At 43.4% G+C, this 27,715-nt stretch overlaps 1 protein-coding gene across 2 annotated transcripts in view; it reads left to right on the top strand.

Moving 5' to 3' along the window:
* The window catches only part of INPP5A (inositol polyphosphate-5-phosphatase A), a 257,164-nt gene that overhangs the window by 45,146 nt on the left and 184,303 nt on the right, over positions 1–27,715 (top strand). For both annotated transcript variants that reach the window (XM_055800651.1, XM_027784683.2), the window contains exon 2: positions 19,564–19,605. In XM_055800651.1, the coding sequence (XP_055656626.1) occupies positions 19,564–19,605 (42 nt within the window). The remainder of the gene's footprint in view (positions 1–19,563; positions 19,606–27,715) is intronic.

Raw genomic sequence — 27,715 nt, 5'->3', positions numbered from 1 at the left:
CAAACCAGCTGCAGCATGCCCCGTCCCACCCCACTTGGGGGTGCCAGGAGGAGCTGGGAGACTGGAGGAGCGTGCTGGGGATGTCAGGCTGGTGTGCGTGGGCTGTAGGAGGAAGGAGGTCGGGCTTTTCAGTGAAAGGTAAAGCTACAAACGGAGGCTGTGGCTGGCGCATGGTGATGGTCACATGTCTTGACATAGAAGGTGAAAACCTTCTTTTGCTTATCTCCTCAACAAGTAACCTCTCTTGTGGGGGTCGCAGTGAGCACATACCTCTTGGGCAGCTCTGCTGCCCGTTACAAAGGCCAAAGCACATGTGAGCATGGGCTTAAGGTGCTTTGTTGTACGTTTCCTTATGGCCAGGCTGTTCTGCATGCTAGGACAATGGAGCAGGTGCTACACCGACCACATCTGATTTTAGCTGGGGTTTATGGAATTCCTGCAGCTCCTTTAAAGGTTCTGGAATAAAAAAATGTATGTGAACTTTTCACTTCATGATCAAAGCCCTGGTGGGATGCACAGTGTGGTGTTCCTGCAGCGTGTCCCAGGGGACGTGCTGTGCAGTAGTGCTAAGCAGGCAGCTCAACCCCTTCCCTGTGTCCCCAAGATGATCTGTGTGTTCATCACTGCTCACGCTTGTTTGAAGGACTGTTGCAACATCAGCGGCATTTCCAGCTGCTCTTCTTGCATCACTGCCTGATTTGGGGAGCATGTTTAAAAAATGGAATATTCCAATGATGCGTTTCTGTACAGAATGTTCCTGCTTTCCTGATTAGTGTTTTGTCCTGTTTCAGTAAATTGAAATGATGTCTTTAAAAACAGAAAAAAAGTGTACAACTGTGGTATTTCAACTGAGCTCTACCAAATTGTGTTAAGAATACTTGTTTTGTTTCAGTTCTCACAAGTTCCTGAGCCACAAACGTTCCTGGACAAGCAGGCCTGAATTACACAATGCTCTGTATCTGCAGAGCAGTTGGTGGGGTGATCCTTTTGCGGGGGGCAGTCCCCAAAGTAGTGCTGGGCCTGTGCTGGAGAAGGTGATTTTCCCCTTGGTGCCTGGCAGGAAGGGTGAGGGGTTGCTTGACCTGCCTCGTTGGCCTGCTCCTCAGCACCTCCTGAAGTGCTATGAATCGGATAAGGACCAAGTAGTGTGACTTTGTGTGTGAGATAGTCAGCTTTTTAATTTTCTTTCCTTTAGCCTAACTTTTTATGACTTCTTAAAATCCTTATGAAGATAGAATTCCTGATGGTGCTTACATTAACGTTGTATGGAGACTGACAGAAGTGTTTCTTCATAGCTGTCTGGCTGAGAGCACCGTGGGTTGTCCTTCTCTTCCTCAAAGCAAGTGAAAGTTTTCCTTTCTGAAGGATGGCTTGTTTGGGTTTTTTTGTTTGTTTTCTGATCAGGATTCCCTAATCCCTTCTCAGGCAGCAAACGGGGCATGCGAGGTTCCCTCTGCACCTGAGGAAAAGCCCATGCACTGCGGGGGGGGTGTGTGTGTGTGTGTGTGGAGCAGGGTGGCTGTGGGGTCTCCATCCTTGGCGATGCTCCATCCCCCGGACATGTCCCTGAGCACCCGCAGTGGGGACCTGCTGGGAGCAGGGTGTACAGGGACCCCTGAGCTCCTGCCAGCCCAGCCGGCTGTAGCAGGCATTAATCAGCCAGTTAGCCGCTGCGTTTGCGTTGCCCTTGGTCCTCCCTCATGCAGGACCCAGTGCCAGGAAGGGGTGAGGTGAGGTTGGGCACCGCGGGCCTCGGGCACACCCTGGCGTGGTGCGAAGGTGACTGTGGCCCGGTGGGCACAGAGGGGACACAGTGGCAGCCTGCTGGGGCAGGCAGGGCTGGCAGCAGGGCTGGGGTCCTCGTCTCTCCATCAGACAGCTGGTGGCCCATCTGTGGCTCCACAGCTGGGGTGGCTGAGAGTCAGCGAGGAAGTGGGGAAAAAGGGTTACTGCTGTGACAAGCAGAAAATTTCACTTCTGCTTCTCCCTAACAACAGGAGGAGTGCTTGAATGGGAAAATTATCTGTGAATACCCAATTATCTATATGATTTTTGGAGCTGAAATTTCTTTCTTTTGTAGTTGGCCTTTACCATTACATCTGGACGTTGGTATGAGGTGTGTTCCCTCAGGTTACTGCCTGCCCTGTTCTCATGCAGCAATGTGCAGATGTCCTTTTACATGACCTCTGAACTACTGCCCGGTTTGTGCTCATTTCGATGAAGCATTTACGTAAATTCCAAAATTGCTATAAGCACTGCCTTTTTGTTAATTCTTATGAAGTTACTGCAATATCAGAGCATTACACAAATCAGAAACTAGAATATATTTTTGGTTTTACCTCGTGTGTGTTCTTTTCTTCCATGAAAGCTGCTAAAACTCTATTTTGTACTAATAGTGCATTTTTTTCCTCTCTGAGGAGTGAGATGGGGGAACAGTAAAACCTTCACTTTCAAAACATACTGAGCTTGGAGTTTGGGGGGAATTTGTTTGTTTTTCCACTTGTGGCATGAGGAGTGAGCCCTGGTGTGGTGTTCAAAGGCGTAGCCTGACTGAAACCAGAAAAACTGACTGTACGTCCAGGTTTTATGTGTAGAAGCCCTGGGACCTTAATGCTGTTAATGGATCTATATAGCAGGAGACTCTTCTCTGTAATTGGGCCCAAACACAGTCCCTGAGATTAATGTACTAAAATAAAGAACTGGAGAAATCAAAATTCTAGGCATCTAAAATCACCATTTCAATATCGCGTGATACTTAGGTTTCCAAATAAATATCAATGCCAGATTTAAATGTACATCTCTTTTAAATGTGACAGGAAAGTATTTATGCATTTTGTTTGAGAGTTTGCTTCTGCTTAAGCTAAAACTGACTGGATGGAACATTTCACAAAGGGCTATACATATGTCTCTGACAATTTATATCTTTATGAGATCACCTATTTGCAAGACATCCAATGATCTTTAATGGAAACTTAATACAATACCAAGGATGTTATTTTTCAACTGCATATATAAGTTCTGCTGCTCTGGCTTCTTAGAAATTGCATCAATAAACTGAGCAAAATTATTTTCCTTTTAGCACTTTGTTTCTTTAAATTGTTTCTTGTCAGTTCTTGACAGACAGCAATAGAAGAGGTTGCTCCAGTTTCACCTGTAAGTAGAAGACTCCTCAGGTCCTTTCACCTAAGCTAAGCAGTGAATGAGACCGCACTGAATTTTTGGTACCTGCGGCTCTCTGGAGTTGACACCCTGGTCATGGATCACTTGCATGCTCAGCCATTTGGTAGGTATGCAGAGCAGTCTGGTCTGAATTTCCTGCCAGGACAGAATTTGGCAGAGAATCGTTCTCCCTCTGCGAACAGTGGCCCAGGCACAGTGTAAAGGACATTAGCCCCTCGCCTCCTGTTGCGTCAGCGAACTCTAAAGCAGGGGTTATGGTGCAGTTGCTGCAGGGAGGTACTTGCCTGAAGCAGGTACTTGCCTGAAGAGGTCCGAGCTCCATGCTGCATGGAGGTCCCTGGTCTCACCAGGGACAAATACAGCAGTAAAGAGGAAAGAAAAAAAAATACTGAAAACCCACTCTCCTAGATCAAATTGAAATCAATTCCTAAATGTGTCCCTTGGCGCTTTATTTCTGAAATAGAATGTAAACAACTTTAACATGGTCTCGTCTGCTATCAAATACTTAGGTTAGATCACTAAATACTACTTCATTAGTGTGATGAACTGCATTTTGGCATCCCCCGTGCTTCACTTGGCAGCAAGTTGACAGCCATTCTTAGGTCTATGGTATTTTGGCATGAAAGATCTCTTTTCTGATTTAATAGGGTGTGTTGGAGCCACCTCACTGACAGCTCGCGCATTGCTGGTGTGTTAGTCCTGGAACTGATTCTGCAATGATTCTGGGAAAGCTTTGGACTTTCATCCTTGGCAGAGCAGTGCCCAATCAAAAGGTGTTTAGCATGTAAATATGGATATCTTCTTGATGAAAGAGCATTTATTGCTTGAAGCAGTTGATACATGCTGCTGTACACAAGTGCATATAGCTCATGAACTTTAGCTCTTGATCTTTAGTTCATGAAAGTTCCTGTCTTGTACAAAAGTGAGCATTTACATACTATCACATTAAATTTTTTTGCCTGTTGAATGCATTCTACCGTATTAAGACAATATTTTTTTTGCCAGCCTCCTACTCTGCAGTTAATCCCTGAGCTGTTGGGCTCAGCAGGTGTCACAAAGCCATAGGTATAGTTGGGCACATGCAGTATGTACATACCGTAATGGCTAACCTGTGATGCTCTCTGCAGTGCATTTATTTCTTGTGTAGAAGGCACTGGGAGTCTATGGCATGTGCTGCTTCAAGATACCAGCACGGTACATATGTGAAGGTCTACTGCTGTCACAGAAACAGGATTAATAAAATATGTAAGATATTTTCAAGACTCCATAAAATCTAGACTGCAGGAAGAACTGTCTTGATCATTGGCTTTAGTAGCAGCTTTCACTGTTGTGTCTTTGTTGCCTTATAGGGGCTCTGCAACTTAATATTTCCTGAATTTTTAACTATGTCCCTGTCATGACTTGGACGTAGGAAAATTCAAATGGTGTGCAAACAGCTGTGGGGTAGGTATACAGCTCTCGGCAGATCTCACTTTGATGTGGCTCAGAGAGCCAAATTCTTTTCAGGATCTTGTCAGGGATTTTCTTTTTCTTTCATCTGGTTCAGGTATAAGTTCTCTTGCTTACCTTGCTTGCTAGGTAGATCTCTGCTTGCTGAGCTCCCCAGAGGTTCATAGAGGTTACATGCAATGAGCAGATCCGGGGTCCACATGGTGATGGCCCGTTAACCGCTCTCTACTTGATTGTGCTGCTTACTTCATGTGGTGGGTCAGTGCCCACCTCCTGCCATGACACAAGTCAGGACAGCGTTGCTCCCCTGTGGGTTGTGCTGTGAAGTGTGTTGAGCACGATTTTGCAGAAAAAGACCCTAAAACCCCAGAGATTAACAAATACAGTCTGGTTTTGTTGTTGATGGATGTGATGGATTTTTCTGTTTATGTCATTTTTCAAAGTCCATTGGCTTAGCAATTTATGGGGAGTTTTTCTTGGGAGATTTGGGAAGAGGGGTACTTGAGTATGTTTTAGATTTCACTTTTGAAACTGGATCCTAAACCCAAATGTTTTCATACTATTATACACTTAAAAAAACCAAACAACCAGTTGCTGTAGGTAAGGAATAATTATCTCCATGTTCAAGCCAGAGGGAGTTTTTAAAGATCTAATTTAAAGCAAACAAAGAAAGAAAGTTCACAAATACACAAGACAGACCACGGTGGTGGTTGTGATTGTGAATATTGCCAGAGCTCTATTTTATCTATGCAAGTGCAAGAACAGATTAATTTCATTTATACTCTTTTTCAGCATAATGTCTGTTTTTCCCATGCCATTCCAAAATCAGGATGCAAAGTAATTGAAAACTCGAGTGTATTATTGTGGTTAATCCCTGCTATTTGCTAACAATTATAGTTTGTGTGGTGTTGTAAATACCGAGTGTTGGATTAACTCTTGTTGTTAATACTCTTAACATGCTGGTTATTCAAATATCCAGGAGCCTTTAATCTTTCAATAAGATGTCAGTAATAGAAGTTAAATTTGAAACACGCTGGGAGTTTGCGAGGGTCAGGATAGTTAAGACTCATGGCTTCTTTACTTCAGTCTTTGCAGTTACTTGTAAATCATTATTCACTGTAGTTACCATACTGTGCTTGCATCTGGCCGGGTTTATCTTACAAAGTGGGATGTGGACAGAGGTTAGCCCTGAGAGTTGTGGGTCTGGTCTCTCCTGTTGCAGTGTGTGCTCAGAGACAGCTTGTGCGTAGAGTCGTGGCACTGCTGTGGGTGTTGTGCACACATATTTGCAGGTATGGCAGAGAATACATATTGTCTGTGTGCTACATACCTTCAGAAAACACGTTGTTTTAAAGTGGTTTAACTTCACTCCTTTTAAGGGTATATCTGGATGTGTGTTAGACCTGTGTAAACCTGGTGTTGTTGCCATCAGATACTGTATTATTTTCTGCACAAACAATTCTGGAAGTCTGAAAGCCTTGTTGCACTGTCTCAGTGTAATGTAATCCTTAAGAAAATTACCTGTTACTTTACTAAAAATAGTTACAAAAGAAAATGTATCTTCAATTAATCATAGTGTGGTGTTCTGTAATTGAAAGCTGAGCTTCATTAGTGTTGAGAAGTATTTTTCTTTTGTTCTCTGACACTGGATTAACTAAGAAAGTAAAATAGACTTGTGACATACGAACACCTTGTTTGGAATATATGTGTATAGGTAAATAAACACACGTATGTATGTGTGTGCATGCGCTTATGCACCTTTCCTAAGTCTGCTGCTTTACTAGGTTTTCATTCATACATATGTATGAATGGTATGGTATTATGAAGGAAAAGAGGAAATGTTTGCTTTTCCTTTGGTGTTCTTTTTTCCTTCTGTTTACAACCCATGATTAGAGTGACTCTTATATCACCATTGCCCATTTAAGACATTATTTGATATAAATTATATAGGCTGAGGAAAGAGGGTGCTTCTGTCAGTAGTGTTGCTTTATGGATTACCAAGCAACTTTTCATAAAAAATAGTGATATCAATTATTACAGCTGTGTGCTTGGCTAGTTAACAGTCTGTGTCAGTCAAGGGACACATGAAAAATGAGGGGCCAGAGGCGTGTTTTGGTGAGTGTGGCTATGTATTTCCACTTACACTCTTCTCAGTGACTGGGAATGTGTTTTCCAGGTGTTTGGCAGGCACAACATTTAATTGACTGTGAAAGCCTGTAAGAAAGTATTAGCTCTGTAAATCCTGCAGCGCTGCATGCGGAGGAAGTTCAGCACTGACGACGAAAGCTTTAAGCACTTATGCATGTGAAGTGTTTTTTCCAGACCAGGCAGTGCCTGTGGGAATGAGCAGGGTGTCCTGTTCTGCTCAGTGTCAGCTGTGCCTGGGGGGTCCAGCCCCGGGCAGGCAGCAGCCACATGGCATCTGTGGCCAGTGGCCGGCTGCATCAAAGCCTCCCTGCCACTGATACCTCCCAAAGGCAAGCAGTTGGCTTTCAGCAATGGATAAGGCAGCCCATCGCGTTGCTGTAATTTCTTTCCAGATGCCAGCTACTTGGATAGAGGTACTCAGTGTCACTGCAGGTATGCTGGTGAAAAACATACCTGCACAACCTGCCATCGTTCCCTGTTTTAGCATCTGGCCCAATTCTCTGCAAAGCTCTTGAACCCATGTTTCATCTCAGGCTGTTCAGCAGCTCTGCTTTCAGCAGAGATTGGCATAAATGTGTTTGAAATGAGTTGCTGAACTGGAGTCTTGCTAAGTAATAGCATGTAGAATAGCTGCAGAAGCGTGGCCTTAGAATCTCTGAAGATCTGCACAATCCAGGCCTGGTATTAGAATAGGCCTGTAATCAGAATTGTACTGAAGTTGCTGTCCTGAAGTTAACAAGAAAGGTAGCCTTGAGCTATTCTTGAATCCTGAGACCAAGTAATTATGTTGTGCCAACAGGCCGTGGCTGTAACAAGCTACAGCTGCTGGGAAGGCAGGTGCAGGGCCAAGAAAGATAGGGAGCAGTATGGGAATATAGGGAGTAACAAACTACGAGGCTGAAGCACAGCAACACAATTAGCTACATGGATAGAATGCTTATCTTAGTCATGATAATTAGGGGTGTGAGAACTGCGCGTGTTTAGAGACTACTAACCAATTATTTCTGCTTTACGAATATGCATGTGTATCGGTTCTATATAAGTAGCATTAGAAACTAATAAAGTTGAGCAAGATGCATAACTCGTATTGAGCGTCTTCTTGACTCAGGCGAACCCTTCTTCCAACAATAGCATACACAAATCATAGGTTCCTCCTAACTTTTTTAAGAGTGTGGATGGCACTGATGGTTAGCTACAGGTTGATCAAGGAGCAGACCTTGCAGAAGCGCTGTTCTGGTGTCATGCTGACCTGCTGCTGCATTTGTTCTAAAGATGTATTGCTGTGATACACTTCTAGTGCAGTCTTCATCTTTGTACTTGGGAGTTACAAATTGTGTGTTACAATATTGTGTATTGTATGTGATTCATAGGCTTTTTCCAGAGATGTAATTGTTCATATGAATGATAAATTGCTTTTAGTCACAGAACTTGAATCATCCTTTTTTAAATGCAAGTATTGTTCATACTGAATTAGGTGACCAATTTAAAGTTTGTCATGTAAACTTAATTTCTTTTTCCGCTGGAGTGAATGGGTTTAATTGTTTGGGTTGTAGGGTTTTTTTCCTCCTTTCCCTTTTTTTATTTAATGGTATTCTTGGCTGGACTTTTTGTTCTCTTATGCCCATGGAGTTTAGGAGGGGCTCCTTAATATCCACGTTGAGAACCTGGGACAGAGCTGCTCTTTGGGGCAGGAAAGAAAATTCCCTGTTCAATATGCAGCATGTTCATTTTCTTCCCTCGTCACTGTTGTGCCCTGCCAGTTCACCCTCCTGGTGAAGGAGCTGCTGTTCACCCTCCTAGCACTGTCATGTCACCCTCTCCCAGCATCTGCGCCTGCTGAGCACAGGGCTGGGGACAGCTTTGACCAGCCCCTGCCCATGTGTACCTCACCCCAGCTCTGGCAAGGACCAAGCAGCCCTCTGGGCTGGGCAGGGGGTGGACTGAAATGACAAGTGGCCTGGTGTTTTGTGCTAGTCACACAGAGATCTGCATGCAGCAGGGTGAAAAGATGTGCTTTTTGAAGTTACAGAAGTTTTTTAACAGGCTTTAGTCTTGTCAGGTCAGGATGGGCAGGTGACCAAAGTGCAGTAACTTGGTCAGTTCCTCCTCCTCCCTTAAAGTGCGAGGGTGCCGGCTGCCATGCTTTGTACATCCCAACCCCCAAAATAAACTAAATTTGGGGACACTTTTGCTAACAGATGTTTTTCTTTAATAAAAAACATTTGGTTTAATTCACTTTTTCATTTGAATCTTCTCCTTGTGTCTGGAATCAGGTTTGCTTTCTGTATGTGCTGTGTGGTGTTTAGTGACTGTGCTTGTGTTGTCAGGCTGTGTCTCTTTCCTACTTAATGGCTGCTCTGAGGGCTCTTTGGCATCAGAGCAAGCATTCTGCTCCAGCCCTGGAGTCCTGTTCGTTATTAGGTTACACCAGAAGAGACTATGTCTGAGTGCTCATGATCTATCCTGTACCTGTCCAATGACTTTCACCTATTTCCATGACACTGTTATGATACCACAGATGACTAGTTTCCACATCACAGCATTGTGCCCTCTCCTGTAAAGATCCATCCTCACCTCTTCTTTCTATGTTTAGCCTCATCTCACGCTATCTACCTGATGCCACCTGTAAGAGCCCGCTATGCTCTGCAGTGCCCCTGGCCTGAGGTCCTGCATGGCAGCAATGCACTGGCAGGCATCTCCAGCTGTTAGGGGTTAGGCACAGTACAGACCCTATGGCTGCTGCGGATTTCTGTTCAGCTGTTGTGCACGTGCCCACTGGTTGCAGATGGTGCAGACACTCACAGTTGTGGGCAGTGCCACGCTCTTGCATTCTCTGCAGTTGTACACCCAGGCAGTTAGACTTTGCCAGAATTAATTCATTGCAAATGCCAGAGTCTGGTACCTGTCTCCAAGAGCCATGCTTGGAGTCACTGGTTATTGGGCTGTCTGGCTGGATCGCTCCAACAACGGGCTGCATCTATCAGTTGTTGGCAGGCCATGGTTTCTGTGCTTGGGTCGATGAGTTGGCAGCTGCCACCTTGGCCAGCTGCGTGCACCACGCCATTCCTGATGTTCTGGGCTGGGTGCTTGCCCTGACACTGTGCAGAAAGGCAGTCACCCTGACCCCCTCCTCAGTGTGAGTGTTCATGGTGAGGCTCAGCCCTGCTTTTCTGCCCTGTGCAGTACTGTGAACAGGACTGTCAGCCCTTCAAAAACTCCAGGCTTATTCCCAGGGGCCAGTTACTTTGCTTGTGGACATATTAACCCATTCTCCACAGAAGAGTCCCCAAAAACTTCCCCTGAAATCCAATACTGGTCCTCTGCTGCTTCCTGTAATAGGGTGTTAGCATCTCTTCGTGGTCTCCTGCTTTCAATTCACACAGCTGTATTGCTGCACTTTGATAGGTGTAAGGATGCTTATTCATGTGCCATACACCGTTCTCCAGAGAGTGTTTCTTACCACTCTGCTTCCTGCATGTCTCACTGTCAAACTGTGTCTTTGTACCTGTAAGGTCATGTCTGTGTCTGGGCCATTCAGAAGCCAGAAGTTTGTCAAAAGTATTTGTGAAGAGCACAGTTGGTTTCAGCAGTGCAAGACACAATTGCTAAAGTCTGGTGTTAGTTTGCCTTCTGCCTTCGTATGCACTGTTACGGCACTGGCATCATCAGCTGAAGCTGCTGAAGAACTTTAACTTTTTTCAGCTGCTGCTTGTGAGGTGTCCATGCTTAGCCTTGCTTTTGTGAGGATCTGTTTGATTTTTCATTTGTTTGGTTTTTTAGGGTCTTCTCATAATAAGTTAGGTTGGTTTCAAGGTTTTGAAAGATCTTGTCCAGATTGGAGTTCTGACAGCATGCGCTACCATTACGTTTTAGAAATTAAAGGCAGGTGACTCTTTCTTCTTCACTGCCTTGTGTTGTTAGAGGTGAGACTAATTCTGGTCTTGGTATCAATTGTAACATGTGTGTCTTTACATCCAGCCTCTTTGAAGAGGTAGGCTCATCGTCATTGCTTCATCAGTTTCAGTTCAATTACATCATTCCTGACGTCTCCCTAAGATGTGGCCAGAATAGTTCATTTACTCTTTAACAGGTTGTCATTTGCTGTTACTGTTTTAGGGTGTATTTCCTGCATTGAAGAGAGTGCTGCTGGGTTTTGACTGCACCATCCTTGGCTGGGAAGGGCTGTCTCTGGGTGTCTCTTACAGTCTAGGTACACGTGCTTTCCACTGTTTCAAGAAATGCTGATTTCTTGTGTGTACATGTTAGTTTGTAGACAGCTTCAATTGTTTGGAAGCACAAAGCCTTCGAAACAGGTAGTAGATGCATAGTATTTTTCTTTCAGCTTGTGATGTTTTATGACAGGAAGCCCAGGCTTTTGGTTTTCCTACTCTTCCTGCTGGATATGTGTGCTAGTGAGCACACAGCTCTGGACCATGGTCCAGTTATCTGTCTTGGGTTCTCCAGGGAGCTGCTTTGCCTGTGTTTTCTGCAGCCTTCTCCTTGCAGAGGCTGCAAGCAGCGTGTTTTCTACATTACTCCACAGGAAGCCATAACTGCTTCAGATTCTTTTTGTATTCCCACTATGTATTGTGTCTTGATTTAAACTTGCTCACAAGAAAGGAGATCAACAGAGAAGAAGGTAAACAAAATAGGGGTTTATTCATTTTTGGTAGATACTCAGCTATCTGCAGTGCAGCTTAGGTTAGACAGGAGAGACCAAGATGGTTGTTTCCAGTGCCCTTTGAGAGGCCACTGTGCCAGGGACCTCGGTCCTTAAATACCAGTCCAGCACTGCAGTGAGTCCAGTGCCACCATGGCTCTGTCCCACGTGGCATCAGTCCATGACAGCCTGTCCATTAGTCTGTCTTAGTAACATACCACTGTCCTTGAATTCTGCCACCCTCCCCCATGATGGGAAGAGGGCTTTGCCTGCAGAGACTTTCAGCCCTTCTCCTCCAGGCACAGACCGTCTTTGCTTCTCGGTGGTTGCCCTCTGCACCACGTCCATCTCTTACAGCCCTGGCAGGGGCAATCCAGCATCCCATATAATTGGAAGGGTGAGCAACAGTCCCTTCTGCTTCCTATCCCCTGGTGCAATGTTTTACCCTGAGCACTACCCTCTGCTTTTGTTCCTTCATTTCTCTTGATTCAGCATCCAACAAGCCACTGCTTTTGTCAGCCCAGGCGTAAAACTGCCTTAAATATACAATGAAATACTTGTGTGTCCAAAACTCCATTTCTTTCCCCCCAACTGTGTTAATTGTTCGACTTACATTACTTCTCCCCTGCATCTGTTTCTTGAACTTGGTGATGTCACTGTGGGGTATAACAGAAGCAGGATGGGGCTCTCTTCTTTTTCAGCTGCTTTGGGGACAGCTATGAGCTTTCAGAAACATTCAAGTAAGTGACACTGCATTTGCATTTGGAAGCTGTTTGCACAAATGTATGTAATAATAACAGTGTTCAAGTGAAACTTCAGATTTTGAAGAATCTGCACTTTCCCTTAGACTCACAAGTAGTTCTTGTTTTCTTGTTTGATCCTGGTTGGCTTGTCTACATTGACTTTGAAATGTGGTAAACTAATAAGGTGAACTTGACATGCAGGTTATTATAGTTTTGTTTGTCAGCCGTGAATATCAAGTTGGTACAAAATGCCACAATAGTAGTACTCATTGATGTGGGTTTTCTTTAGCATTGTTGTGTAGTTTGATATTTAGAGCATAGTGATGGGAGTACTTTTAACTCTGTCTGAAGGTAAGAAAAGATTTAAATCCAATAGGTCTTTGAACATAAATCTCAAGAAGTTGCCAGTAAACTTTTAAAGATACTATAGGAGATCAAATATCTAAATTCTTAATCTAAACAAAGCTAGTGAAATAGCTGTAACAGTCATGTTGATGGACCTGGTAAATCTGGTGAAACAGACCTTGATTAAAGGTTTTGGTTTTCATTAAGTAGAAAACAGAATATAGCAAAGGCCAGGAAAAAACGGCTGGTGTTTAATTTTATTTTTTTTTTTCTTCTCTAAATGTAGATTGAAGGGAGAAGTTAAAAAGGCTCAGGGTGCTGCCTGGGGCTGCATCCTTTGAGTGAATGACTTCAGTAGGGCCAGTGTGTTGCTGTGTAATGCCAAGAAACTGTTGAAGCTCAGGGTTTCAAGGAATCCCATACCCCATGTGGGGCTGTTAGGGCTGCTTAAGGTGGGCATTTCAAAGTTTTGGTTGGTTGCATACAGCCTTGAACAGGAGGTACAAAGTCCAACCAGCCAGTTCTCCTCTGCATTCATTTTGGAGCTCAGTGGGTTTTCACAGAGTGAGTCAAGAATTTTTTCTTTTAGCTTAAAAAATGAGCGTATTCTTCCCTAAAAATAAAACTTCGCAAAATAGAACCTGCTTTCTATAATTCATCTCCTTTCTTCCATTTCCTTCTGAATGAAACTGAAAAGAAATTTTCCAGGCTGTTAATTTGGCTTCATTTAGTTCTCTTTCTTTTTTTCCCTGTTGAATGAAAGACTTCCTACCCTGTCTAAATATATTTTCTCTTTTTTCCTTTTTGCGAAAAGACTTCTTCACTGTCTGAATATATTTTTGCAACAGGCTTGACGCTTTCTTTTGGCTGTTGGGTGTAATTTAATAGGAAATGGAAACACTGGGGAGAAGAGAGACTACTTGTATTTTCAGCTTGAAAAGCTGCTTGTTTTCAGGATATTGCCAACTCATGTGGTATCCACGTGTCCACAAGCTTACTACTTTTTCTTATAAGCCTGACCAATACAGCAACCAGTGTGACATAAATAGACTTCACATGGCAACTTGGCATGAAAAGAGACAGTTTTAGTGGGATTTGGAATTCCAGGAGAAGGTCAAAACAGCTTTTAATTGAAGGGAGCAGTGGTCTGTGGTACACATGTCCTGTTATTTTAACATGGATCCCACATGGTTCTGCAGCCTAACAAAAAGTTGTGCTTGTTCCAGGGGGTAGCGTTTCTATTTGTGGCTCTGCTGAGTCAAAATGCGTGCTATTAGAGTGGCAGGATGAAACTGGAGCCATGCTCCCCAAGGCTCTGGGATATTTGCTGAGCTCAAGTACAACAGCACAGCCCAAAGAACAGCAAACTTCCCAAGCTTTTCTCTGTGTTTGAGAAGGTAGCCTGCACACATCTGCCCAGCCCATGAGCATTGCATTTAAAGCAGGCCAATAATTCTAATAAAGCCATGCTCAAAAGGCTGGGTGCTCTCCAAGCACAAGGATGCATGCAGGGTAGAGCCTGAGCTGCGAGAACAAGGGAGCGTGTTGCAGGAGAGCAGCACTTGGTGCTCAGGAGAGAGACTCCTGCTGAAAGGATGCTCAAACCTTTTTTTCTTGCATCTCTGTTGTCTTCCCTGGCATTACTCGAGCCCGTTGCTCTTTGGATCGCCGAGCATGTGAGCTGAGCCTGCTGTGTGGGCTGGGGAGGAGGACCCAGAGCAGACACAGGTGATGCAGGACTGGAGAGGGGGGAAGCCAGGAACAAGGAGGCTGATAAAGAAGCATTTGGATTAGTAAATGGGAAGAAATTGGTTCATCGGTGAATGGGTATAAAAGGATTTAGCACTGAAGAGGAAAGGAAAAGATTAATTTCTGTTGCATTACAAAAAGCATGAGATAATTTAATGAAGGACAGAGTGTGGGGAGAAAGGACAGGAAGAAGGCCAAAGACTAACTCTGGAAGACATGAAATATAATGTGCCTATTTTTAGACAGAAAAATAAGAGGAAGATAAATTGTCTTTCTGCTTGATTGTTATCTCCAGTCCTTCAGAACATAAAATTATTTCACTTATATGGAGGTAACCAGTGAGGAGTTTGAAGCAGAGGGCTAGATCACAGAATTTTACCACAAAGTGGTAAAAATGGAAAGCCAGGATGTAGTTGTGCTGTAGGAGGGGCTGTAGTAGTCGGAAGGCATGGCAGTCGGGAGCGTGGCAGGGTCCTTCTCCTGGCTGAGGGGAGAGGGAGCAGTCGGGTCCCATGGAGCCAGCGAGGTGATGGTCAGCCCAAGCTGCAGGCGGTGGGAGGATGAGTCACTGCAACCATGGGGGGTGGGGTTACTGAAACCCCTGGCCCTGCGCAGAGGGGTCCTTGTTGGCAGCCCTGGCGACCTCTTTAGCACCTCATCTCCCAAAATTACCTGCCAAGGGACTTGACTGGCATCTTGCAAAGCTGTTTCTCCTGCTCTGATTTGTGTTTGTCACCACTTCAAACCTTCCTGTGTTCTGTAGGATCCCAGAAGGAATTAATCTGCAGGTGAGAAAGCTGTATTCCACACCTATTAGTATTATTCCATTGGGCTCTTGCCACCTGCTGTCACTAGTTTCAGAAAGTCTCAGTTGTGAACTGTGATGATCAATCGACACCTCGCTGCTTACCTGCAATGGTGCAATTAACAGCTCTTCACAGGATTGTTTAAAAGGGGCAGACCCAGGTTTGGTGCCTGGTCTCTGGGGCAGGATGGTGGGTAGCGCTTCCCGGTCCTGGTGGGGACAGGGCTTGACCCCCCGCAGCCAGCCCCCAGCATTACGTGTCTCCCCAGCATCCTTCACCCCCAGCTGACCGCTCCTGGCTGTACAATTGCAGTTATTTTTTGTTGTGCTGCTTGAATGAGGAGAAGAGGAGGAGGAAATTGGGAAGGTGTTACAGCTTTTTGCTTGCTTCATCTCATTGTCCCTGGCTTGGTTCTGGAATTATTCCTGTAAATGCCTTCCCCTGCCCCCAGACTTTGTTCTCTTGTGGTTAATTAAAGAGCTGCACAGGCAAGAGAAGTTGTAGAATTAGATGTACCTTCACTTAGTGACCTGAATTCGTTTTTCTATTTGGACACTGGCCTGTGCCAGCAAATGTAAAATACAGTGAGTGTCAGGAGGGGTTGTATTGGCAGGGTATGGAGCTGTGCTGAATTTCGTTCGTAAGGGGTCAGGTGTGGGTTGTCCAGGCCATTGGTGGGATGATGTCCTTTCTTCCTGAGCTGGAATTCTCGATGCACCTGGTGACAGTGTACAGCAGCACCATAGATGACATCTGCTATTGGCTTCCAGGTAGTGACTGCTGGGGTTAAAAATAAGGCGAAAATACAGTCTTTTTTTAAAAACAAACAAACAAAAATCAAATTGCAAAGCACTCAACAGGAATGTTTGCTGGCTGCTGCTGCTTTTTTTCCCAAATGTGGCAACAGGAGTGCTATTAGCAGCTTTTATTTTAATAATCGCATGTGTCTGACTCCTGCTTATGTTCAAAACATGCTCCTGGTCTACCTTCACAATGTGGATGCTGCAGATTTGTTTCACGTAGGTTTGAATCTTCTTGGGAGCTCTGAGTTTTCCATATGTATTTTTCTCCTCCAGTGGGAGGAATGGATCGATACAGTGATGATCTCCATTTATAATATCTGTCATCCAAGGAGCTCAAAGCTGTAATGAAGATAAGTAAATAGTATCACCCATCTCGTCCCCGCTTGGGGAGGGGAGGCAAAACAAGCATGTTGTTGGCTTTCTGCTGTGACTCAGCTTGTGGGGCCACTGGATACAGAAAGGTTCAGTGATCCCCAGTATATCTTCAAGACCTGTGGTGACAGTTGCTGCTAAGAGCTTGGGCCACTGGGTTTTGCACTCCTATTCTGCCTCTTTCTGCTGTTTCAATGTGAGTCCATGTTAGATGGTATTTTGATGGTGTCTTACTGTTGTGTGCCCTTGACACTTGCTAAAAGCAACATCCCAGGGCATCAGAAGGACTAGGAGTACAGGAAACAAAATCCAGTTAACCCCTCATCCCTTCTTGGGAGCAAATTAATTATTTCTTCATGTAACAGGCATTGCCTTTTGGGTGCTGCATTGGAGAGGGGGAGATGGGAGTTGTAGAAGAATTGGGTAATGGTAGAACTGGGTAAGCCTTGGGTCACTGTGCACTGTGAGGAGCTTCTATGTGTTGTGCGTGTGAGGGGTTACTGGTGCTGTTCGGGATTTAGTTTGACACATTTTTCAGTATTTGATCTGTTTTCTCAAAAACAATCTCACCTGGCACACGGGGGAGGTAGGTGTGGAGCTGCTGGAGGGCCCATCTTGTCAGCTTCCCTCTGATGTACTGGGTTGTTCTCGTGTTTAATCTTCCAATGTTTTTCATTTAGTCATGTAGCAAATGAGGAGACTTCTGCCACTTGCAGTAGTATTTAGAAACAGAAGTAAGGTTGTGCTTTATTTTCTCCCCTGCGATTCCTCAAGGGTGAATAACTTGCTTTAAATATTCCTGATTGGTAGCAATTTCCTTTCCCTTAAAAAACCATAGCTAATATAAATTAACATGAATACCTGGTCCATCTTACTTACAGGTTTTACTCTCCGTTTTAACTGAAAACCTCAAAACATGGTAAATAAAAAGCTTATGGTTGTACTTAACGTAGAAAGACTATGTCTGAAACTAGGTAAGGCTCTCAGTGGAGTCCCGCACTCTGCAGTGCCTTTGCTTCCAATTCATGTTTTCCATTCGTTGGGATATTGTCACCCATCATTTAGCTCTGGTCTGTAAATACAGGGCGAAGTGGGGTTTGGTTTTCTTTAGTGATTTTACAAAAATGACTGACTTCTGTTAATTTTGAATTATTCTTAAAACTTGAGAGGTCCCCAGGACATCTTGCAACTGGCATTAAAAAAAAAAAAAAAAAAAAAAAAAAGATAAGTGAGGAGTGCATGGGGATTGTTTGCTTTTTAACGTAAAATTGCCTATTACCTACTAAGTAAGGCCACACTTTCTGTTTTGAAAATAAATACGCTGTGCTGCTGAAGTCTGCTTGCGGCCTAATGCAGGACTGGCTTAGCTAGTTTTCATAGCTACCAGAAAATTTTAATTAGAAATTTCATAATCCCCGAGATCTTGCTTTCTTGATAGTTTGAATCTGACCGTTTGGTTTAGATCATACACAAATCATATAGAAAACATGTTCCTAGTTCATATCTGTTTTGTAGAGGGATTTAAAAAAATTAATTACAAAACTCAGAAAATCCTGTGTTATCTTTGTAACTTCAGGCTAGAAGTCAGCTTGAAATCACAGCAGCTTCTGTTTTGCTTGTTTTCTCGTTGCTGCTTTTATGAAAGCAACAATCCTTACTTACTGTTTCTCAGTAGGCTGTCTCATTAAGTTGAGAATGAGTAGAAAAAGAGTTAAGTTGCTAAATAAGCCGTTAACAAATGGCATTTTTAGAGGGACTATTTTATTGCTTGCCTGGATGCCTTCAGTTTTTATTTGTGTCTGCAGCTTCCTTATTCTCACTTTGAGTTTTGCTGTTTGGCCGAAGGGAAGGGCATGGGTGGGAGACATGGATGTTTTGTTCTGTGTGTTTGTTAATTTAAGACATCCCTGAGCTCAGGCCAAGATTCATCCGAGTTGGCTTCGGGCGCAGAACGAGGGGCTGCTGCTCAGGCACGTTCGAGTGCCTGCTTGCGCCCAGCCCTGTGCCCCCCCATCAGCTGCTCCCATGCACCAAGAGCTGTAACTTTCATAAGACATACTGGGAAAGCTCATTGCTAGAAAAAACAGTTGCTCCTAAGGAGTGGAAGTTTAACCTTCTTGACCAACACTGTCTGAATTCCAGAACTGTCAAGGAGGCATGATCAACAAAAGGGACGTGATGGGTAGCAAGGGACAAACATGGTGCATTTTTCCTCAGCTTTCAAAAAACTTTGGTAGGTTTCTGGACTTTACAGGCTTACAGAATGGTCTGACTTTCATAGACTTGCAGAAAAAAAAATTTTTTTTTTGACTACTTACAAATCTTTATATATATATATATAGCCACTATGGGCAAATCTTCATGCAACAAGCAGTCAATATAAATTAGTAAGTTGTATCTAGCTATTTGAGAACAAGCGTGATGGGGAAAGTAGAGCAGAACAGAAATTTCATGACTGTATATGTGCCTCCGGGCAGCTGGTTTCATAACTGTCGCTGAAGGGAGGATGTTGAGCCATCTCTCTGGTTTTCAATTCAGTATGTTCTGCTGCCTCCCGCAGATACTGTACGTTCCTTCTGTTGCTGTGAGAGAAAGTCTGATTTGGGTTTTTATTCCGCACTATGATGCAAAAATTACCAGAAGTGTTGTTGTTGAAGATAAAATTCAACAAGTGTTTCTCTAGTAGCTGTACATTTAATGTGTGAAAATCGGTCATTTCCCTCCACAGTCATATCTGGGGTGGGCTATGTTTCTGAAAAGGCAGAACTTCGTACTTACCATATTTTTGCTGCTTCAGTTTTCATGACTTCTGTAGCGATCTTGAAATGCTTCTCCCAGTTTCTCCTTGATGGGAGCTCTCACGTGCTTGAACGTCCCACAAAAGCACAGTCGTCTGTCTGAGCCAGTTCGTTAAAGTAAATCCATATAACTTGAAGCTCAGGTTGTGAGAGCTGGCTATCAGCAATTCGTGTAAAGTTTCTGCTATCCTGCCAATGAATGTGTAATTCTAAAAGCACATATTTCAATACATGTCCAGTCTGTTGATTTAATTGTTTGATAACCTGGAATGCATATGAATGTTGTGAAGTCATATACAAAATGTACTTGAGTGAAAATCTGTAGAAGAGACAGAAACAAAAAGGACAGGTCTGTCTGTTGCTGCTTGTGGAGGTGTTCCTCATGACTGTACTTTTTTCTGTAGTAGTGGAAAAAACTTCCCACTTGAATGCACTGAGGAAAGCAATAAGTATTGGGAAATTATTGTAAAAATATGTTACTCTAATTAATTTTTGTATTTTGTTTTTCAGCCAGAAAATTTACAGAAGAATTGGCTTCGGGAATTTTATCAGGTAAGGTAAAACTTACTTTCCTCATGGAGTTCTATGCACACTTGCTTATTGGCTTGATTAATAATGTCAAGGTCTTTTGCTTTGTGAAGTTGAAGTCGCTAACTATTTTATAGTCAAAACCAGTCCTATAAGGTATGTCTCTTACTGGATTTCTAAGTAATTTTTATAAAAATTCAGTGTATAAATGCAATTTGTTCTCACTGAAAATTGTCTGCCTAAAAAAAGGTTTGACATTTTATAAAAATTATTTTAGTTTGGCATGAAATGGTCTTAAGTCTCCTAAGTAAGAAATATATTTCAGTAAACCTTTTAAAAAACAAATCTGTTTTTAAAAAACAAGTCCAGTTTACATTTATATTGAAATCTAACAAGTTCTGATGTTGGTTTGCAATAGATCAGTCGTGCTGTCTGTGCTGTCTTGAAAATTTTCTTGTTTAGGCAACATGAAAACTTTGAAACTGAACCTATATTATAAAATGTATTGTAAACATGGGGTGTGGATGTTCTTTAAAGCATGAAAGCCACTCTTAAACATTGTGGTGTTGTAGTAGAGACTTGTTTAACTTGCTGAGTTCATGCAGAAACATGTAAATATGCAATAGGAAATATGCACTGGTAGAACACACAGGTGTCATCCCTAGGAAGTAGTGTGAGCGCCATTTTACTCTTGACAGCATGTGTCATATCTGCCAGAATTGATCAATTCTGAGATTCATGGAATTATAGAATGGTTTGGGCTGGAAGGGACCTTGAAGCCCACCCAGTCCCACCCCCTGCCCTGGGCAGGGCCCCCTCCCCCCAGCCCAGGCTGCTCCCAGCCCCATCCAGCCTGGCCTTGAGCACTGCCAGGGATGGGGCACCCACAGCTGCTCTGGGCAGCCTGGGCCAGCGCCTCGCCGCCCTCACGGGGAACAATTTCTGCCTCACAGCTCATCTGCATCTCCCCTCTCTCAGCTTAAGGCCATTCCCCCTTGTTCTGTCACCACGTGCCCTTGTACAAAGCCCCTCTCCAGCTTCTTGCCGGCCCCTGTAGGTGCTGGGAGCTGCTCTAAGGTCTCCCCAGAGCCTTCTTCCCAGGCTGAACAACCCCAACTCTCTCAGCCTCTCTCCACAGGAGAGGTGCTCCACCCCCGATCATCTTTGTAGCCTCCTCTGGACTTGTTCCAGCAGGTCCATGTCCTCCTTATGTTGGGGGCCCCAGAGCTGGATGCCGCGCTGCAGGTGGGGTCTCATGAGAGCTGACGGGACAGGGAGAATCACCTTCCTCGCCCTGCTGGCCACACTGGTTTTGGTATTTTTTATTACATTAGGTTGCTCAGAGCTCCGTCCAGCCTGACCTTGAACAGTTCTGGGGATGGGGCATCTACCACCTCTCTGGGCAACCTGTGCCAGTCTTTCACTACACTCATTGTAACAAACTTTTCTTCCTTATATCTAGTTTAAATGTACCCTCTTTTAGTTTAAAACCATTACCCCGTGTCCTGTCGCAGCAGGCCCTACTGAAAAATCTGTCCCTGTATTTCTTAAGCCCCCTTTAAGTACTGAAAGGCCGCAAAATTCCTTTATTCAGTTTTGTATTTCTATACAGAAATGGTTAAAGTAACAATACTTTGCAGTTCAGGTTTTAAAGTGAAACTATATAGGGAAAAACTGATCAGCAGTATTTATCTTTTGCTTTTTTGTAGCCAAAAACATCCTGTAATTATTTATATGCTCAGGTTTCTGGTGCAACCTTTATGTCAACATTGTAAAATACCACAGCTCACTTATTCTGACAAGATTAATGGATTTGCAAAAGTCTGAGATACAATAACCAGTCTTATATTCTTCACTACCTGTCAGCTTCACAAAAGATTCAACTGGGTTTTTTTCTTCTTCTATCTTGATTGATTACTGCTATATGTACGTGATGCTCAAACTGTGCAGGCTTTCTTAGCTAATTCTGATTTAAACCTCCGCATCTTTGGGAAAGACACTTCCTTTAAAGAAAATACAAATAATTTTTTTTTTTTTTAGATTGCTGCATATTTTTCAGCATCACATTACTTATTTATGCATCTTTATCAAAGAGACTCCTTGCATGTTCACTTGCTTATTAAAGCAGGGTGAGCACTACAGAAATGCTTCCGAGTAGTTTCTGGAAAACAGGAAGAGAAGGGGAAAAGATTGAGCTGCTCGTATCTTAGAGTAGGAATCACTAACATGTAGCTGGACATGGTCCGTCTTTGGTCTGGTGAACACTGTGTATACAAAGTTCAAAAGAGGAAGAAAATGATTCATTAACACCCCCACGTGGCCTGTCAAGTGCAGGGTCTGGACTAGTGGAAGTGTAGTTGAAGCAGACCTGAACCCTCAGCTGCAGTGGTTTTGCTGCTCTACCCTCCCTCTCCGTGCCTCTGCCCTCCAGTCTGAGGAAGCTGTATAAAAAAGAAAAGACAGAAAGGGGGGGAAGAAAAGGTTATCAGTTTGTCTCATCGCTCGTAAGAGATGGAGTCCTTAGCAGGATTTGAGGAAGCAGCGCCATTCAGAAGCCTTGAACACTTCTTCCTCTCTCCGGGACACATAGCAGGATGGCTGTTTTCACCATGTTCACAAATGCAGTAGGAAGTAGAATAAAGCTTTATAAAAAACTCCTTAGGGAAGAAACTAATATGCTTGTACTGTAAGTAGCACAGCACCATCCTGGTGTTAGGCTGTGTAGCAACCTAGCAACTATACAGCTTCAGAATTTTTTATTTTTTTTTTTAACTCTGCACATGTTGAAAACATCTGCAAATTGAAGTTATCAGAAGTACTGGAAAATGACTCTTAATATTTCTTCGTAAACTTGAAACCCAGATAAACCACAGACCACAATTTTTTTTCCATTCTTCTGAGGAATTCAATTTGCATACGTAGTTGTGTCAATACAGATTGCATAACTTCTGAGGATGAAGTCCTTTTGTAAGCAGTGAAAATAATCGCCACAAAAAAGGAAGTGCAATTACATGCTTCTACAGTGTTGCTAGAAATCAAGCCCATAATGGAAAGATGTCTTTGAATTTATATCAAAGAAGGTATCAGTGAAGGAGCATTTTGGGGGCTTGTTTTTAAGTTCCAATAAATTAAAATAAGGGATTTTAATTGCTGGGATGGGTAAATGGAAGTGACTTATGTATATACTGTATGCATTTCTGAGAATGTGGTAGTAGCATATGGAGGACTAAAATAACATTCAAATGTCACATACTAAAGTTTTTAAAGTTTTGCCATTGATCTATAAATAGCTTACATTATTAACATGAAAAATATGAAGATCTAATGCAATTAAATTAAACACTTTGCCAAAGAAATACAACCAGGAAAAATGTATTTTAAATAAACTTTCAGGGATGTTTTTAAAGACAGTTTAAATGCAATGAAGCAGGGTGTAAAGCAGCATGCTACTTAATTGCTTTTGTTGAAAACACAGTTGATACAGCTGAGAGATGTTGCGTTGTCTGATCTGTTGCCCTTGGATACATCGGTCTCTCTGGTCTTGTAAAAGTGGAGCCTGCATTTTGGCTGACAACTCACTTGGCAGTTTAAAACTGATATAGCTATCAAATACTGGGTGACATTCTACCAGCTCACTATTATGTACTGCTTTTCCCCCAAGGAAGAGTAAAGGAAAATGAAGGAGTACAACTGTACTCAATTCCAGATATTTATAGGTATTAGCTTTTGGTGTGCTTTCCAGAGGAGGTGGTGGTGGAACCTTTCCCATGCCTGTCATGTAGCACTGGGATAGTCAGCGTTGCTGGCAACAGGCTCCAAGGAGGAAAAGTGGCCTGGATCTCAGAAACTTGCTTGTTTCCCATCACTATATCTATAGTGAGGCTTTTCCTCCTCACCACTCTGCTTTTTCTATTTGATCTGATGGGTGAATACATGGCATTCATTCTGGGGCTTTTTAACACTTTTCCTTATGATATAAGCCCTAGGTATTGTATTCTCATGTGTAGATAAACAAGAAGGCTTAAAGCCAGACAGCTTTTGCAAAAAAGTAGTAGTAGAAAAAGGAAGTTGGTATCTCTGGTAGTGTTCTAGTAGTAAGATGCTTTAGGAACAAGAAAAAGGCTTCTGAAAAATCCATCTACCTGTTTGTGAATGCCTAACAAACTGATCAAAGCACATCATCTAATTAAAACACAGTATCTTCAAAAGTATTCACCTAAGGATTGAGTACCATGTGGCTTCTCTTCTGTGGATTACAATGTTAACTTTAAAGCTAGCATATTTTAAAGTATCTATAAAGCAAGGCAAAGCAAAAAGAAACAAATGTCAGCTCTCTTCCTGTGTTCCTCCTCTTCCTGGCGCTCAGTCCCTGCCCAGAGGCACTGCGTGAGGAGTACGTGTGGTCCTCTGATGGCAACGTGAAGGAGAGGGTTACCCTCCCTGAGCCTCCTGCCTCTGTTTTGGTGTAGGCCAAGCTGATTGTTTGAAGGTGTAGGTTTTTCTGATTGTCAGGTACTGAGAGTCTTCAGAAGGAGCACAGAGTATCTGAATTTGTGATTTGTGTGCTCTGGCTCTGACATTCCTCAAATGTGTGTTCTTAGCTTTCCTCTGTGAGACCAGAAAAGTACTGTCCTTCAGAAGTTTGTTTAATTCCTTTCCAAGAGCTGAGCTTCAGGAACTTGCTATCTTGAAATATGGCAATTTGAGAATTGGCCCAGCGGATATTTTTTTTTTCTTCTATGGTTATCATCAAATTTGCATCTTACTGTCTCTTGACTTAGCATCATTGAATCATTTTCTTAATTTTTAAACATGAAATATCTGTCCTTGATCTGTAGTGTTTTGAAAAGCAACATACTTAGCTGCTGGTCAGGGGGGTTCCATCCTGTGCCAGTTCCCAGCCCTTCTCAGCTGTCTCTGTCCCTGCACCACCCCTGCTCCTGCTGTCCCTTTCGGAACCCACCTGGGCATGTGGTCTGGGGTCTGAAAAGGTGCAGACGGGCAGATGTGCCCATTCTGCTGCTGCCAGGGGCTGGTGGGACCATGGGAAGCTGAACCTGGAGCTGGCACCTCCTCGGGGGCTTAATTTAGGACAGCAAAGCCTTGAAAATTCAAGGACCTCCTGTGTGCTGGAGAGCCCTGCCCTTTTTTGGAATGAGAAGTTGTTAATGGAATGAGAAGTTGTTAGTGAGGCTGACAAAGGCCACATGGTGATTTTCTGCAGCTCTGCCTTATCTCTGGAGCGGAGAAGGTACACCAATGCTCTGCTTTTTACCTTGAGAAGTGAAGAAGGAGCACTCAATGAAATGGCTGCCATCAGAGTAGTCATTTTAGTTGTTAACTTGGAGTTGGAAGGGATGGCAAGCAGTTATGCTTGCTTGCTATTTAAAACGTGCTTTGATTTGGGGGTGGGGGCTAGGCTAGGACTTCCAATAGCAGATGAAATTACTGCTTCATTTCTTTGTTCATTGTTACAGTCTCCTTTGTGCAAGGAGGCCATTCAGGTTATGGAAATTATTAAATACCCACCAGTAGTTGGAGAGGTTAGACACCTACTTTCCTGCATGCGGTGCTGCTGCCGTAGATGGCTGTATAGCCGTCCGTGACACAGATCTGTCTGTATGAAGTGGAGCGCAAGGACTGTAAGCCCGTGCCCAGTGAAGCTGCGCGCACGTGCCAGGTGTCCTGTGGCGTAGTTGAAGCGCTGAGGAGGAGCTGTGTTGGCTGGGTGAGTTACACACCAGTGCCACTGCTGCAGGGGGCAGCCTGGGCCTGGCCTGAGCTGTCCCCAGCGCCACTGTGTCACCAGAGCTTTACTTGGGTGAGCAAGTGCTTTGACTGCGGGATAGTGGAAACCCATGCAGAATGGTGGCACGGTGGGACCTTGGGCACCTTTGCAGGATTTTCTGTGCTTTGCTTTCAGTACACAGTTTGTTTTTCCAATTGCTGTCCCAATAAAGAGGAGATTGGTATCTCTGTGTGGTCTGCAAACAAGTTGCATGTAGAATTAAAACATTAAAGCCTTTTGATAGGTGCATTTAAGCTCTCTTTGTTCTAAGTTTGATGATTCTTTCTGAGCTTTACTCTCAAAGTCCCTTCCCAGTTGTCAGTCACAGCTCATTTTGTTGCAAACATCTTTGCTTGCAAGAAGGCACGCTTGTGCTTGAAAAGGCAGTCCTGTGTCACCGTGAAATCTTAGGTGGTGTCTGTGACTTCAAACCTAAAAATAGGTCAGCTACTTTTGAATATGGTCGAAAGAAAAGGGTGATTTAGAACAACTTTTAGTGTATATGGGTAGAACTTATGTTAAAATAGGAAGCACAATTTTGGGGATGGACTACAGTCACAGACTTAATGTAATTGATGTCTGATTTGCAACAGTCAGGCTATCAGTGAATGTGTTAGTGCAACTAATTCCCTTAATACCATTAACACCCTACCTGTATAATTACTAAACAATTCACTGTTCTTCCAGGGTATTTGACTTTTTTAGTAGTTTTCATAAAATCCTTTAGTATTCATTAAACAATTTGATCATAACCATCAAGAAGGTTGATAATCTCCTTGGCAGCATAGTCAGTTATTTTAAATGCTGTAGATTTGCAGACTGTGTTTTGTTTTAGACCCTAGTAAAAAGATGACACCTTTTCAATCTATGTAATGTATGAAGCTGACAGCATTTGTTCAACTGAATGCTTTTGGCAGCCCCTGTAACTGGCTGGTCAGAATAGGCTCTAGGCCACCAAAATTTTTCAAGGGCATGGGAATAATGTCTAAATGGTTTTACAAGAAACTACTTGGGGTTTTTTTTCTCCTTAGCTTCTGTTCTGCCTTCTTTTTTTTAACAGTGGTTGGAAGATGAATGACCCCTGAAGACAGGGAATACTGTAATGATGTAAAATATCTGAGAAAAGATACCCAGCCTACTGGGCGTCACCTTTAGGGAAGGAGGAGAACAAACAACAAGCAGTTACTTTGCTAAAAAGTACTTAAATAGCATGCAAAGGTTATTAAGCGGAGAACATGGTTTGCCTGTCAGGAGTGTCTTTGGGGAGGTTGACTTCTTCTGTTCATGCAGTGAACAGTGGCCCCCTCAGAGGTGTCAGCTATTCACTTCTAGCTCTCGGGCAGCAACAGTTGTGACCTGGGCTTGCATTGGTCCTGTGGGCACAGAGCAAAAAGGCACAATGTTGTCAGTGTGTTCTGGAACAGCTTAGCACATTGCGTGCTTTGGCTGGTTTCAGCTGGAGAAATGTGTAAGCATTTTGTAAAGGTGAGTGGGATCGTTACCACTGTTGCGCAGCGGCGTGTGTCCTGAGGCAGCTGTGCCAGCCTGGCTTTGCTAAGCCAGTGCTATGTGACCCCTATGTGCAGCAAATTCTGCCTGTGGCTAGGAAACTTGTCCACCTCCTGTGGTGTAATTGTCCCTGTCATCAGCCTGAGCACTGCAGAAGGAACTAGGCAGTTCAGTGCTGTCTTGTTCTTTGCACTCCTGCACATCATCCTCCACGCCATGCTGTGCAACTTCCAGCAGCAAAATCTGCACACTTGTTAGAAGTGGAAGCAGACTATGGGGGAAGGACGTTGCAAAATCCCAGGGTTTGCAGAGTTTGCTCTAGTTTCTACTGTTTAAAGGAAAAAATCGTATTTGCAGCTTGAAAACAATCCACTGGAATCAAGATAAAAGAAATAAGTCTTGTAAGCAAGACTTGATAATCAGAAACCACAGTGAACATGGGGGTGAGGGAGGGAAGCTTTTCATAGGGAGGCAGGATTCACTGAAGTCCCGGTGCCAGTTATTATGCCTCATCTCTTAACTGTGAATAGTTACTTGGTACTTAACTGTGAATAGTAACTTGGGTCTTAAAATATGTTAGTTTAGGCTCCCATCCTCTTTTTCAGTAAAAATTTTCTTACCCCAAAAACATACCTTGGAAACAAGGAAGGAAAGAGGCTGTCTGGGGGAGAGTGGAAACAGATTGTGAGAATAGTTGTTTGGAGCATTTTGCATGTGATGGGTAAGAGTTTAGTGCTTAACAAGAAATTGGATGATTTGATGAACTAGATGTTACGCAAATTAGAGAGTATTCACAGAATATGCAAAGCAGATTGTTGTCCCACTTGTATAAAGTGC

This window comes from Falco peregrinus, chromosome 1 (assembly GCF_023634155.1).
Source record: "Falco peregrinus isolate bFalPer1 chromosome 1, bFalPer1.pri, whole genome shotgun sequence".
NCBI classification, from domain to species: Eukaryota; Metazoa; Chordata; class Aves; order Falconiformes; family Falconidae; genus Falco; species Falco peregrinus.
Note: the sequence above shows the minus strand (reverse complement) of the source record. Positions and strands in the feature narration are given on the sequence as shown.